The sequence below is a fragment of the Globicephala melas genome, chromosome 7 (genome assembly GCF_963455315.2).
Source record: "Globicephala melas chromosome 7, mGloMel1.2, whole genome shotgun sequence".
NCBI classification, from domain to species: Eukaryota; Metazoa; Chordata; class Mammalia; order Artiodactyla; family Delphinidae; genus Globicephala; species Globicephala melas.
In genome coordinates, this window is record NC_083320.1 from 43,257,090 (window position 1) to 43,273,369 (window position 16,280).

Genomic DNA, 16,280 nt, shown 5'->3' on the forward strand with positions numbered 1-16,280 from the left:
GCCCAATTCTACTGCTGTTAGAACCTATCCAGTCTGTTTCCTCATCTTATCTATTTAAGGAGTAAGAAGGCTGAGCTTGAAAACTCCGTAAGAAGGCTGAGCTTGAAAACTCCTTCAGCCATGGTTTTATTACTTCAATTTCAACTACCAATTCAACAATATTATGTGATCATATAATCTGCAGAGATCACAGATAGTTATTTATAAAAGTTTTGAATTCTTTTTTAAAAAGTCCAAGAAAAGTATTACATTCTGGGACAGTCAGTTTTACACAGAGGTATGTCAAGCTTATCCCTTCAAGATTTAGATAAACTTCATTAAAAAAAAACAAAAAACAAAAAACAAAAAAAACCCAAACCAAAAAAACCCCCAAAACTTGTGAAACAACTTCTAAAAATAAAACAAAAAAGGTCAAAGAAACTGACCTTAAATATGAACCATATCCCAAAGCCTCATTTCCAACTGTCAGTAAATTTACAATTTTTCTAAATTTAAAAACACTGATCAAATTTGTAAATACAAGATGACTTAGTTAAATGTTTGCACAGTTGGATGTAACCACACTTATGCTGTGTATGTGTGTTTTTTTAACTGTTTCTAAGTACTCATATTAATGTTGCTCATTGTATAGTTTATGGCTTGTGACTAAACATCATATCATGATGTGATATGACCAGACATGCATTTCCCACATGCAGCATTTCAGTGTAGTATATTAAGCCCATGAATCATTAAACAAAAGATGTTTAACTGCATGCAGTTAAGCAAGACTTCTATTAATCATTTACATATGTCCCTTTCTTGAAAATACTATTGGTGTGCTATGTTAATCTTTTTCCAGTGTAAGAGTTCTTAAACTGAGATCCATGGGTCTGTGAATTCCCTACAGTTTATATAAAATCATGGTATGTGAACATTTTTTCTGGGAAGACCCAAAAAAGGTTCAGAACCATTCTAGTGGTTTTCTCATCAAGCACTAATACACACATTTTATTATCATAACTTTCCTTACCTCTAACTTACTTGTTCAAATCTGAACAATTATTAATGAGACTTTTCTCTCATCACAGTATTTACTGAATTTCATTGTAAGGGCCCATTTACTGGTGTATACCCCATGTTATGCTGTAAGTTGTGGCATGACAGTGCCTAGTACATATTCATATTATTTTCTATAATAAACACGTAGTTTCTTTCACCTCAAACTGACAACTTTTCTCTTATGTAAAACAGTGACAACTAGATTATAGTGAGCATAGCCTAAAATTAGTTACATTAAAAAATAATACTTGTCTATAATATCTCCATCACTAGAGTTACAAGGATTAAGTGGGCCAGTGCTTATGAAGCATTTGCTCTAAAATAACAACATATATATTCTTAAGATAGTACTCTTCTATTTTAAAGGCTTTTCTCATGAATGAGGAAAAAAATTCATTAAAGTTAAGAGAGGATTTCTAGCATACAAATTAGATGAATTTTTATTAACTGGGCCAAGGGTATAATTTATATTCAAACATTCCTTGTGTAACCAGGGTATCCCATCTTCAGAAATGCATCTACAAAAGCAGATAGCTATGTTTTTTTCAAGCATGGAATAGATGTGCACAGATTTACTGAAGAAAGTATATAAATGTTCCAAACACAAATGAAATATAATTGAATACCAATGAAACTTATAATTAGAAATTAAAAATCTAAGCAGTATCACAGAATAGAACCACTTTCAAATACTTATTTCAATACATTAGTGTTTCCAATTATTAAGGCAAACTAGACACTTAACAAAAGAAACAAAACATACCATGTAAACCAAAGAGTAGGAAAATAATGTAACTTAATAACTGGAATAAGTCTTATTTAGTTATTACATGATTCAAGTAAAACAAATGAAACAAGTTCAAATGAAAATTGTGATTACAGCTCATGAAAGTATAAAGGACTTGAGAACAGTCAAGGGTAAATGTACTTTGTTTTAACACAAAGTACCAGAACATTTGTCCCTACATATGCTGATGACAAACATCAAACAGTAATACGTTGTTACTTCTGTTTACATCTGTGCTTTCTAGAAGAGCCAAAAAGAAGAGAAAGAAAAAAATATTAAAACTTTAAGAAGAAAAACTTCTGTGACTACTGTTCAGAAGAGACTTCTTTTTGAATTTTTGCCAGATCTTCAGGTCAAGAGTAACTGTTGGAATTTATGTCATCTATTTTAATTTTGTCCTTGAAATTACATCATTAATTTTGAAATAAATAAAAATCCTAACCTTATGCCATACCATTAATTTAACACCAAAAGAAAAATTTTCACATTTCTACATAAATAAGATTCCTCTTTATGCCTTAGTATTTAAAATTTTTACTGGATTAAAAGGAAATGTCAACATTTTACCTTTATTAATGAAGTCACAACAATTGCTCCAGCATTTACCATAGGATTGTGTGGTTTATCTGAAAATATAAAAGCAATAGCATTACTTTAAATACCTGATATAATTTTCTGTGATGCACAGGTACTTCCCATGAACATACTTCTATTTTCTTTATGTAAGCCATTGATTGTTACAGTTCTTTTTGGGGGTCGGGGGTGGAGAGTGGAGGAGTGCATTAAAGTCAGTTACACATCAAACCAGTAACACACTTTTAAGAAGCTGCTATAATTATACAGGCAAACAAAGATTCAGGTACAGACAGACAGTGAACAGTGCTGTAAGAGCACATCCAAATTTCCTAACTCTGCCATTTGATCCTGGGCAAGTAACTGAACTTCACTGTGCCTCAATTTTCCCATCTGTAAACTGGGAGTAATAACAGCACCAATACCTCAGCAAGTCATAATACTTCAATGAATTAAAAAAAATGCTTTGGCACAGCACTAAGCAATCAAATAATATTATTATTAAAAATCACCTTGGAAAAAGCATATCTAGTGTGGACCCAATTTTCCTTTTTTAAAGTATTTTATTTTTGTGTTTATGTATATACATATACATATGCAGAAAATGGAAACAGGTGATACACATAGGATAAAAAGATTACAGGGTATTTAAGTTGTATTCAGCATGCCTTCTATATTTCCTGACAATAAGGATGTATTTCTTGTATAATTACAAAATTACTTAAAATTTAAGTTCATCCAAAATCCTACCTCTTCTCCTAATTTTTACAACAAACAGAATTTCAAATCTCAGCTGATTATACTGTCATTCATAGCACAGCACAAACGCCAAACACAAAACTCTTAGGGCACTGAAAACATTTATTTGAAAGCATAATTCCTAATCTGTTTGTGGTAGTAATTTACTTCTTTGGGAACAAGTTCTTATCTAACTTGACACATCTAGCAGAATTCATAAGTTATTGCTACATTATTAGTCTCCTTGAATTTTAAGCAAGTTACCTTCCGTGAGATGAGTCTACAGCTAAACAAGGAAATTCTTCAACTGTTGAAGAGTTACTATATGACCCAGCAATTCCACTCTCAGGTATATAACGAAAAGAAATAAAAACATGTGTACACAAAAACTTGTACACAAATGTTCTCAGCAGTATTACTGATAATAGTCAAAAAGTGAAAAATAACTCACAACCCAAACATCCTGCCAAATGATGAATGGGTAAACAAAATGTGGTATTATTATCCAAACAATGGAATATTATCCAGCAATAAAAAAATGAAGTATTGACATAAGCCACAACATGAAAGCACCTTGAAAACATTATGCTTAGTAAAACAGGCCAGTCAAAAAGACCAAATATAATGATTCCATTTACATAAAGACCAAATATAATGATTCTTTTTATATGAAATGTCCAGAACAGGCAAATCCATAGAGAAGGAAAGTAGATTACTAGTTTCCATGGGTAGAAGAGAAATAGGTATTGACTACCAATATCTCTAATACCTAGGGTATCTTTTAGGAGTGATAAAAGTGTCCCCAAATTGACCGTGGTCATGGTTGTACAACTCTATGAATATACTAAAAGCCATTAAATTGTACATTTTGAATGAGTAAATTATGTAGTAGGTAAATTATATTTCAATAAAACTGTTAAGAATGTTTAATTAAAAAAATCAATAATGACAAAAAAATGGGTAACTTAACAGTACACCATTTTCTTCAATATAAGATCAACAATATGATTTAGTAGCTAGCTAGGCTTTAAATAGTGTACATTCTGGGTTACCCATGATAATGACAAGTTCTAAAAGTTAAAATAAAACAGTACAGGTATACTATCTAAATAGTAAAGTCAGGATTTCACCTATTTCAAATTATGCTAAGGGAAGTCTGCTTTCTTTGAGATCACACGAAATGACAGTAATAGTTGTCACAGAAAAATACTACGCAACAAAAGGGAAGCCAAGAAACAAAAAATTTCCAGTATTATCTATGTAAAAGAAAAACCAAATGCAGACACAGAAATCAAAATATGGAAATCAGGGCTTCCCTGGTGGCACAGTGGTTGAGAGTCCACCTGCTGATGCAGGGGACACGGGTTCGTGCCCCGGTCCAGGAAGATCCCACATGCCGCGGAGCGGCTGGGCCCCGCAACTGGAGAGGCCACAACAGTGAGAGGCCCGCGCACCGCAAAAAAAAAAAAAAAAATGGAAATCAGGCTGTGCTAAATTAGTTTATACTCGTATTTGTGTATATTCATGTATCTGTCCTTTCATTTTTTTTTTTTGGACGTTATCAGGTTTAGACTCTAGGGCCCTAGGAGGTAGCTAATGTGTGTATTCCAAATGGTACCACATAAACGTGGGCATTTACTATTTTGTAAATCATAAATATTCAGCAAATACTACATACGCTACATTTAAGAAGATCTTCCAAGAACACTAAAGCATTTCATGGCATGACAGAGCAATTTTCAGATGTAAGCACTGCTCACTCTGACTTTGGCTTAAAAGCCAGACATCTGAACACTTGGAAATACACCAGAGATTAAAACACCAGCTTTACTGCATTATAAAACCTCAGTCTAAAAGTGGAAATCTCCTTTTCCACTCTGCTCTGCCATAGTCAGAAGGAAAGAACTGAAGGGTTCAGTTTAGAATTTTTAATTTAAAAAGAATTATGATAACAGAAATAACACAAGCTAATTAATAAAGGCTACTATCTGAAGTAATGACATATATTAGCTTAGTAAAATGACAAAATGGACATCTGAAATTTTGGGGCATGTTTTTAACTAGAATGCAAAAAATTGATTAATTTTAACAAATATTTATTCTAAGGGAATAAAACAAGCAAAAAATTCTTCCATGTTATACCAGAAAAAGCTTTTCAAACTAAGTATATGAACCTTACAAAGATGTGGTTCATGACTGAGGCTGATAGTAAAAGAGTAACTACTATAATTTCTTTATCTATTCATTATATTCAGATTAATGTTAATTTATCATCATAATCTTACAAAGCTAGGATAATATTAATACATTTGTTTCTTTTAATTTTATAACGCTAGATAGACACACATGCACATACATACACAGAGTGTAGTTTCACCATAAATTACCCTTGAAATTTTCAATATAAAAAAGACCCACAAACTCTTTTCTTGCTGGGGCTAATCTAAAACCAAGACTCTAGAGCACAGAACCTATGCAGAACTCAAGAAGGAGTGGTATGGTATAGTGACGCCTTCATTTTCCCATTATTTCCCAGATTCCTGGTATTGGCTCAGGCTTGGAAAAAGTCAAAGAATATCAAGGCAAAACCTCTTGTTAAACTTTATGTTCAGTTATTACAAAACAGTGCTAAATTCCTGAGTTCTTATTGTGATTTTTTTTCTTATAGACTTAGTGTCAATAAAATGTATATGGCAAAAAAATGTATTACTTACAATGTTAAAGTCATTTACCTCAAGCCTATTTTATTTCTTACCACTCAATTCACCAGAACCACCTAGTTTATCCAAGTTTGTATTTTGGGGAAAATAGTAATTTTTCTTGTAAAATGTTTAATCTTGTGAGAACAAAAATATTCTTTCCATATTAAATGTAGATGTCAGTGAATTTAATAAATAAGGTACTTTTGCATATGTCCTTATTGAAGTTGCTAGTTTACAGTAATCTCCATAAAATCAAATGTAGCATCAGGATAGAAAGATTATGGTAAAATAAGTAAGAAAATTCAACTGCCCTCAAAACAAATAGAAAGAGAAGCATAAGAAAGTATCAGTCTTGTAACTTCATTTTAAAAACTCATAAAACAATACTGAGTATAAGGCGTATTTTTTATTTTTCATCCAGCAGAAAGAAAAAATACAAAAGTATATTTCTCACAACCATTACTGTAATTCCTTCACACTTGTTTTCTTCAATTCTATTTTAACTTGTCACACAATGAGGAACCTAGCATATGCCTGAAAGATTAAAAAACAGAAACCAATCTATAGGTTGGTGTTTAGATTTAACACCTCTATCAGATCAAAAGTACTAACTACCTTTGTCCTCCCCTTTTCTTTTGGATTCCTGTAAAGCAATAAGACTTGTTAGTTATCCAACTATTTAACACAAGATATTTCTTTCAAATACTAAATGTTATGGAGAAAAAACAAAACATCACCTCAACTAGGGCCACCATTAAAGCTTTTTATTATGGAAGTTTTCAAATATATACAATATACAAAAGTAGAAAGAAAAGAATATAAGCATGCATGTACCCATCATTTAGCTTCAATGATTACCAACATACAGTAATAATCACATGCATCACTCCCAGCTACACTCCACTGAATTATCTTAAAGCAAATTCTGGACCCTGTGAGACTTTATAAGATATTCCCCTATAGGTGGTTATAAAGTGAAAATCTTACTTCCTGCCTCTGTCTTTTCTCTAGCCCACTTTCCAGTGGTATGAGATGCCTAAAAAACCTGTTTTTTAAAGTAGGTTAACTATCTCTATGGGTTTCAGAGAAATTCCATGACAAATGAAAAAGTATCAATGCTTTTAATTTTCTTTTTCTTCGGAAAAAAAACTAGTTAGATTTACACAGGAAAATGAGGTATTTCTTCTTCCAAGTAACTTTTATATAATTCTTACCATCTTCATTTAAGAACAGTTTGTTGAACCTTAATCCACTTGGCTCTTTCCCAACATATCGATGCACATATTCTGTTCCAAGATCATTAACAGCAATGGCATATTTCAAAGGTTTTACACAGGATTGAAGGCAAAATGGAACTTTGGTATCCCCAATAGAATGCCTATTTAAAAGTAGATTTAAAAAATAATTAAGATCAACTGTGAAAAAATGTAACAATAACTGGAGCTGTTATTTACATGTTAATTCTAATTTATAACAGTTTTCCCATAATTCAACAGCAAGTTTACTTGGATATTGAAGCATAATTATGTTTATTTTAACAGGGATACTGCAATAAAAAGGCAAAAGCTTTCAAGTACTCAGGTAATAGACTGGTTCAAAATTAGATAACAAGTAATGCAAAAAATTGCCTCCGGGGCTTCCCTTGTGACACAGTGGTTGAGAGTCCGCCTGCTGATTCAGGGTACACGGGTTCGTGCCCCTGTCCGGGAAGATCCCACATGCCGCGGAGCGGCTGGGCCCGTGAGCCATGGCCGCTGAATCTGCGCGTCCAGAGCCTGTGCTCCGCAACGGGAGAGGCCACAAGAGTGAGAGGCCCGCGTACCGCAAAAAAAAGAAAAAAAGAGAAAGAAAAAATTGCCTCTGAGGGCAACAGGGTATGGCCCTCCTTACTCCTATCTGTATTCAATCATATAAAATGAACTAGCCCTTTTAGAAATTAGTCACAATTTTTTTTACTCATAGCTTTAATAATGGCTAAACTGTGGTTAGTTTTTAAATGAAGCTCAGTTTATTCAATAAACTGAGACCCTGTCTATAAATGCCTCATCTTGTGAACCATATCTATTGACAAGTTCAGCCCCATTAAAAGAAACAGCATCCAGTTTTATAAACCTGATAGAGCTGGCACTAACGGCAATCATAATCACCATGTAGATAAACAACAGAGCAAACTAAGATGAAAATGAAATAGAGAATAGGTTTGAAAGTGAAAAAACTGTGACTGGCCCCATTATAATGTAAGCTTAACAAGGGCAGTGATCTTTGTTTTATTTGCTGAAGTATCCCAGGTGCCCCAAACAATGTTCCAACACATTACAGGCACTCATTTATTCAAGTGAAATTTATTCACAGTGAAACTGGGCACTATAATAACTACCCCTGGGCAAACAGGGGGTTTAATGGAGACATCAGAAAGACACCTTACTTCTAAGTATATGATGGAATATAAATAAATATGTGTATATATATATTATATATATATATAATATATAATATTTTTCCTGTCAAATTTATGAATAACTTCTAATTCAGACCATAACTTCAATTTGGCAATCATTCTGAAACCTGACAAAAGCCTGTCTTACTACCTTTGGATTTAAAAATACCTATGTTCTAGCCCAAAGTCAAGTTTCTTATCTCTAGATAAGAAAACTGAACTAAAAGAATCATCTCTACACACAAAGTATGTTTAAGAAGAAAAAACACATGTGCCAATAATTAGGTGATAATAATTTCTTCCAAATATAAAAATTTCCACTACATGATAAACCATTTCCTCCAAATACAAAAAAATAGGAATACCACTCCCTACTGGAATTTGCTCCGTAAGGATAAGCCATGTCTTCTCATGCATTTGTGTCTGTTCATAGCACCTGATATTTAATTCAACACACAAGTGTTTAGTACATTTCACAGGCCCAGATAAGGATAAAAGCCTGTCATAATGGAGAGAACAATGGACTGGAATTTAAGAGACCAAGGTGCTAGTTTCACCTCTGCCAGTTTTATACAAACTCTGAACCTCAGATTCCTTATTATAAGAATGAATGAGCCAAACCACATGTTTTTTTTAACTGTAAATATTTGAGGAAGATAAGTAGTAAAAAATAAAAGGATCACTTACAATGGAGGCACTTAAGAGATACAAGTTTTAATAAATGGGTGGAAAAGCTTTAACTGGGACATTATCTTAAAAAATAAAATCTAAAATTATATGGCTAAATGACTTGTAGTTTTAACAAAATTTAGGATAAAATTACATCTCTGATATAAATTCATCAAGCTATATACACCTCGGAGTTGTATATCTCATTTTATTTAAGTTCTATTTTAATGAAAAAAAATAATTACCTTAGTAAAAGCAAAGAAAAAACCAGAAAGATTATACCTCTGAGCTAAAGTCTTCCAATGAGTAAAAAAATATTGATTTTTCTTTTTTTGGCATAATTTTTCTGACTGATAAAACCAAATTACAACACGATAAGAAATCTTATGTCTGACTCATAGCATAATAAAAAAGGTCATGCTTAAAAAAATATTTCAGAACTCGATTTTTCCAAGGGCCTCTCTTAATTTACTTTTTTTTAAATTGACTTTTTAAATCAAATCATTCTCTTTGAAGTGCCCTCATATTGTTATCCTTTTTATAATTCTACTGGATCATCAAATGTCAGTGGTTATGCCCGGAGTGTGAGTACATCCCAAAGATCACCTTCGTAGACTTCATGAAATCCTGTGTCTTTTGAAAATGACTGATGGGTAAGAGACTTTATTACATTATATTGCCTTAACTACCATGCTAATCATATAAGCTGCAAGAGGAACAAAGATAATGACAGGATAGGTAACCCATGTTAAGCCAAGAAAGGTGAACTAATTTTATTAGCGGTCAGTTCATTAGTGAATAATTTCATGTTCTGCCAAATCTACTTTTCCTAAGTAAATGTGTAACTGCAGTTCCTTGAACAATAAGCATTCAAGTAACAAGACTACAACTGTGAATAAGATAGATGAAATGCCTCATAAAATTTAGTATAAGGTATTGTTTCAGTTGAGTTTTCTAACTTAAACTAAAATCTAAACTTCTTTACCTTCTTGAATTTATGTCAGGTCAGGGGGCTAATTACTATTACAGAAGAGGCTCCTCTCTACCTCATGTTCACTGTTATGCAAAATTTAAGGCTTAGAGTTGGTTTTGATGGATCTGAAATAAACTTACCTCTGTCCATCTACTGTACAAACGGACACACCCCACAAATCAGGACTGAACTTGGCTAACTGAGGAATATAATCTGCAACCTATCCAAAACAATGGAAAGAAATTAACAGATATAATATAGGCAAATAGTATTTTCTTCTACCAAAAAACTGATCTCAATTTAGCTTCTACCAATGAACAGTTATTTTATAATACTCAGTGGCTTTGTAGTCTATCTTTTATAACAATATTCATAAAAACTAAGGGCACAACAGACTTGAGGATTACAAGTGAAATCTAAGTGACTTCTCTCAGTCTCCATCACCTACTATGTTTTCCAATGCATTCTGTCTTCCTAAAAAAGCACAGTCTAAAAGAACTAGGATTTGATTTTTTTTTTAAGGGAAACAGAGAACTTCTTTAATCAGGGTCATGCTAATAGGGTTTCATTACCTAAAAACTTTCAGTATGGAGAATAAATAAAATAGCGCTTGTATTATGTAGAGGATTTTAAAAACTGGGAACATTTTATTTAATGTTCAAGGATATCATACCTGCAGAAATTCCCAGTAAGCTACTTTTTAATTAATTAAAAATTTAAAAGCCATCTCAATCATTTGAAAATCAAAAAGAACTCTTAAGCTTAGATTTCTTTTTAGCCAAAATAACAATTAAGTTAACTATTTGAAATATTTTAAAAGCACTTACTCCAGTGGCTTCACTTAAATTTCTTAATCAGCAAAACACAAACTACACAATTTTACTCTCTACCTCAAGTTTAGTTGAATTTATTAAGTGATAGGCTTAGGAAAAACGTTACCTTTCCTCCAGACTGCTTTTTAGCACTCTCATATAACTCATCAATGTGTGAAGTAAAAGACATAAAGTCAGGAATGACAAACTTTCTTCTAAAGGCTTGTGTCAACAAAACAATGTTGCTTTGAACACATCTGTGGAATACGAGAAAAAAATTAATAGACTGGGTACCTTTCAAATATTAGTACTTGCTAATAATAACAATATTAATCAGGAGAATATTCAAACAATAAAGAAATTCAACATTTTAAACAACAAACTAAATTCTATAAATTATACTCTTTCTACATTATTTTCTTTCCTTCAAGCAGCCTTTCATGTAGCTGCTTGTAAGCTGTTGAACAAATTAAAGAAATAAATTAGCCTAAAAATTGTGTCAAAGATTAAAACAGCAGAGCATTCCACCAGATTAAGTACCAAGACCATCTAAAAACAAGCTTTTCAGCCTACCAGAGTTGATAAGCATTCAGCAAGACATTTGGTTAACAAAAATCAGACTTTAATATATAGCTGAGATCCTGTTTATTCTTCCATGAAATAACCTCAGACACATATCCTTTCATTTCTACGTATTACTAGTATTTCACAAAAAAATAAACATTTTGTATTTTAATATATTTTTCCTAAATTACATTTTGAAAAATTTGCATTTCTAAGCTAAAAAAAATGGAAATAATACCAACTTCGTTTAGTCAGATTTGTCTCTTATGTGAAATACTTATTAAAATGCTTATAAAAATAATGTATAACTTTAAAAATTATATACAGTAGTATAATAATTTTATATTATTTGAATCACCAAAAATGTTAAATTACATTATTCTATTCACTGTAAGATGTGTATATATATTGTAGAATAAAATTGTTTCACTGTTAAAAATTATTTAAAAGATATGATAAACCATCTGGATAGGAGAGCATGAAATCTAATGATTTGAACCAATATTCTACTTTGTTTTAAAAAGGATTCAAGCTAGAAAATCAACTTATTAATGTAACCTTAAAGAGTTTAAAAATAGGTAACAGCCAGCCATATACTCTAAATTCATCTTCTTAAGAGAGTCTCAGAAACTTAGTAATAGAATAGTTAATTGATAAAGGAAGACATTTGCAGACCTGAGCATCAAGCCATAATATCAACTTAAGACTAAGCCCATAACAGACTAAAAAGTACTAAGTTTCAAGTACTACTTATCCTGCTTAACCCTCAAAACATGAACACTCTGAGAGGATGATTTCCCCACTTTACAGATAAGAAAAATCTGTGTTTAACTTGCAAGTAAATAACATGCACTAATTATAAATGGAGAGTCGGAGAAGTAGACACTCTCGGTATTTCTTTTTCAATCCATGGTAAATGATAAATTTTTATATCTCAGTATCTTAATTCAAGTTGTTCTTAATAAAACATCAAATTAGAATTAAAAGCCAGCTATCACACTTTAACTATTAATAAAAATCCAGAATATATACTCACTTGGTCAACATAAAATTAAACACTGATTTAAAATAAAATAGGTTATTTTCAGTGATAAAGATGTGCTTCAGTTACAACATGAAAAAGTTACAGTCCTAATTTCCATTATTAATCTACAGATGTAGAAATAATTGACATCCAAGAGATAACAAATATTTACTTCAATAAACTTTGATAAATTTTGACATAGTTTCAATGTTAATCTAATAAATACTTTTTGCCATTGACTTAATATTTAATATGCTCCAAACAGCAATTCAACTTGCACGTGAGTTGCAAGTAATATATAACAAAAGACACATTTCTCAGCAGAAAGAAGTTAGGACAATTCCTGACCTTAAATCACTATATCTGTATCAAATCAAATCTACATGGCCCCTTTTTCAAGAAGTATTACATGAGAAAATATGAGGACTGCCAAACATAAATTATTAACCTTACTACTAACTATTTAACTACTCAAAATTAAACAGCACTTTTAAAAGGAGGCTTTATCATTAACAATATTGTACAGTCAGTGAAACTGGGATTTTTTTTTTTTTTGCTCTATCAGAAGGTGCTCATAAAGCTGTGCGAACAGCCTTCACTGGTGAATTACTATGGCCAACCAAGGCAATACCATTCAAAAGAGTGTCTAGCTGCACGCTGATGAACAAACTGTAATGTTTTTCTTGGGAGTTATTTTAATATAGATGTCATGAATCTAAGTAGAAAATCAGAAGGGATATAAAGTGACCTGAGGAGGAAGTGCTTATGCTTTTCAACAGTCACATCTTTCTCATGCTTTGTTCAGTTATCTCATCTGTAAACTGGTAATAATAATTTTTCTTTCCTTCTTTACTTAAATGTTTAGGGTTAGCAACTGTAATGCACATCAATGTTTTACAAAATATCTTACATATAATTTTTCATTAGTAAAATAACATAGTGGATAAGAATTTTTTAAGAAAAAGCAAATACAAAGACTACCATTCATTTCCTCCAAAACAAAAAAGATAAAAAAATTATGATCACACATAAAAATACTTCTAATATTTATATGGCTAAAAATGCATGAATAAATAAGGCATTCCTTTTCAATACAAATTTTCTACTTCTATTGAGATTATTAGCATTAAAAACAATTGATTATCTAGATAGGTACAGGCAGTCTCCAACTTTCAAATAGACCATGCTCCAAAAAATATGCATAGAATTCATCTTCCCATTCAGAAAAAATTCTACATATTAGATGTTTCTCAGATTACCCTCAAAGGCTAAATATATTAAGCAACAATGTATTTTAGGTAAAATACTTCAACCAAACCTTTCCACTTTCCTTTATAAATTACTTCTTTGGGAAGATGAATTCCATTGTACCCACCTGCATGGAGGTGAGATTATTTCTGGCAACACTAACTAGAAAACTTCTCATTTTGAAAACAGAGAAAAAACTTCTCTGAAGCAATCACCATTCCAGGTGACCTGAAAAGGTTAATAGTCAGAGGTGTTTGTTTGTTTTGTTTTGGCGGTACGCGGGCCTCTCAGTGTTGTGGCCTCTCCCGTTGCGGAGCACAGGCTCTGGACACGCAGGCTCAGTGGCCATGGTTCACGGGCCCAGCCGCTCCGCGGCATGTAGGATCTTCCCGGACCGGGGCACGAACCCGTGTCCCCTGCATTGGCAGGCGGACTCTCAACCACTGCACCACCAGGGAAGCCCAATAGTCAGAGGTTTTGAATCACCTCATTCTAGGGATGAAAAGAGAAATCATATGCCTATAGATGTAAACTTTTCCATTGCTTGTTCACATATACCACCACTAAGCATTTGTCAAGTTGGGAACTGCCTATATTACAATCATCAATTTTTTAAAAAAATTGGATTAGTATTTAAAATAATGCTAATTGTTAGTTTTTAATATACTTATGGGTAGAAAATTTTATGATTGTTTCCTGGCTTCATACTCAGTGTATTTAAATTACTTTCAATTTCATATTTAAACAGAGCAATATGTTTATGAAGCACAAAAGAAATTTAACCAGTACTAAAAAGATATAAAATACTGCTTTCACTTAGGAATTCCAAAGCAATTCCTTATACCCATTATCAACAGACCTACCTACCAACTCTCTGACAACTTCATTCTCAGATATACCAAAATAACCCCCCAGAAGGCACCCCACAATCAAGATACTTTGCACAGAGTTCATGAACACTAAAAATAAAATAATCTTTACTGCAAAGGCACAGCTAACTAGAAGTGATTTCCTTCCCTTCACAAAGAAACAGGTTCTGAAGATTCAAAATTCCTAACACCAATTCCAACATGGAACTAAAATCTACACTTAATAAGGTCGGCTGAGTTCACAGAATCAAGAACCTTGTGGTGAAAAGACAGAGATCTAAAATTGTCAGCAGTGCTTCACAGTATGCCAAGATACTTGGGAGGATCTCAGTTAAATACTTATACCTTCAAATGACTTAATATTCCAGGATATTCCCAGGAGACATCTAGAACAAATCATCTAGCCCCCAAAAGACAATAAAAGAAAAAAAATAATAAAAATGCATACATACAAATAAACTTTCAAGGTAGATGCTGGAATTCGTTGGATCTATTCCAACCTAAGCCTATGGTCTGGAAAAAGCCAATACCTTACAGTAGTGTTTACAGTTTTATACAAGTTTTCATTTAATTTTAGTTGTAAAATACCATTTACCTCCTTGGGATCCATGACAAACTTGCTGTCTATTAAATCATTAAGCAATCAGACTAGTAGGAACACATTAATGAAGATAAATAATAAAGATATGCAAATATAAGAAAGTCAAAATAAATATTCTCATTCAACCAAATGAAGGCATTCATGTCCAAAGTTAGCATTAAGTTTTTAAACATTATGAAGAAAACAAAAACAGCCAAAAGCCTATGTAGTAATACATCTGAAGAGAGGAGAGAAGCAGACAACAGAGACATATAAAACTAACGAATATAGGCTGCCTGAAGCCGTCTCATTTTACGGTGTCATCTAAAACACCTTGTAGGAAAGAACTGAGACCATGCTGAGAAAGGCTGCAAGATATGCAGATGAATTAAGAGATCAATTTAAACCATGACAGGACAAAGAGTGTGCTCTATTCAAACCGAATGCAACCTCCAGGTACTTTAAATTGGAAACATCCATGGCTACGCTTCCTCAGAACAGTTTCAAAGTATATTCTTAGCCCCAATGTATTATAGAACTTTAATGTGCACCAAGTTGTTCCAAACAATTTATGTTTATAAGTCCCCTCCCCCCTTTTTTTCAGTTACACAGGAAGCACTGGTCTTCAAAGATGCAATTTCGTTTTAAAAGAAAAATCACCATATAGCATAGCAAGTGACCATTAAAGGTTTGGCAGAAATTTTTACTTTTTAAAAAGATCTTTGTCTAGCATGACACCATCTGATGTTGTTTGAAGAGTTAATCTTAACATATCCATACACTCTTTCAACCTGGGATCAGACGTTCGCAATCCTGTAGATTTGAGTGCCTGTTTTTAAAAAAATAAGAGTTTGTAAATATATAGTGCAAATAAGGTATATGCTTATTCCAACTACAAGTTTTTAACTCCTGTATATAAAAACTTCTACACAAGACCTGAATATGTATATGGCATTTTAGTGTCACTATTACCCACTTTCTGGACAAGTTTCTCATTGTTTCTTTCATTTTCTTTCATTGATTACCTTGAAATGAGCATGATGAAAATTTGAAAATAAGAGAAACAGTGTCAGTCAGAATCTACACGTCAGATGACCTTTAAAACTACATTTCAATATTACCATATTATTGATTCAGTATTACTGATTTTTAAAAAGTGAAGATAGAAAAATATAAAAACTTACTGTAATAAATTTATGAACAGGTATTTTCTCTTGTCCTTCTGCGATTGTATAGAATAGCAAATCTTCCAAGCTAGGTAAC

General features: G+C 32.3%; 1 protein-coding gene across 2 annotated transcripts in view; it reads right to left on the reverse strand.

Annotated features, from left to right (window-relative positions):
* The window catches only part of GLS (glutaminase), a 76,037-nt gene that overhangs the window by 49,644 nt on the left and 10,113 nt on the right, over nt 1-16,280 (reverse strand). For both annotated transcript variants that reach the window (XM_060302132.1, XM_060302134.2), the window contains exons 3-8: nt 16,202-16,275; nt 15,725-15,846; nt 10,860-10,989; nt 10,061-10,140; nt 7,056-7,219; nt 2,396-2,454 (exon numbers count right to left, since the gene is read on the reverse strand). In XM_060302132.1, the coding sequence (XP_060158115.1) occupies nt 2,396-2,454; nt 7,056-7,219; nt 10,061-10,140; nt 10,860-10,989; nt 15,725-15,846; nt 16,202-16,275 (629 nt within the window). The remainder of the gene's footprint in view (nt 1-2,395; nt 2,455-7,055; nt 7,220-10,060; nt 10,141-10,859; nt 10,990-15,724; nt 15,847-16,201; nt 16,276-16,280) is intronic.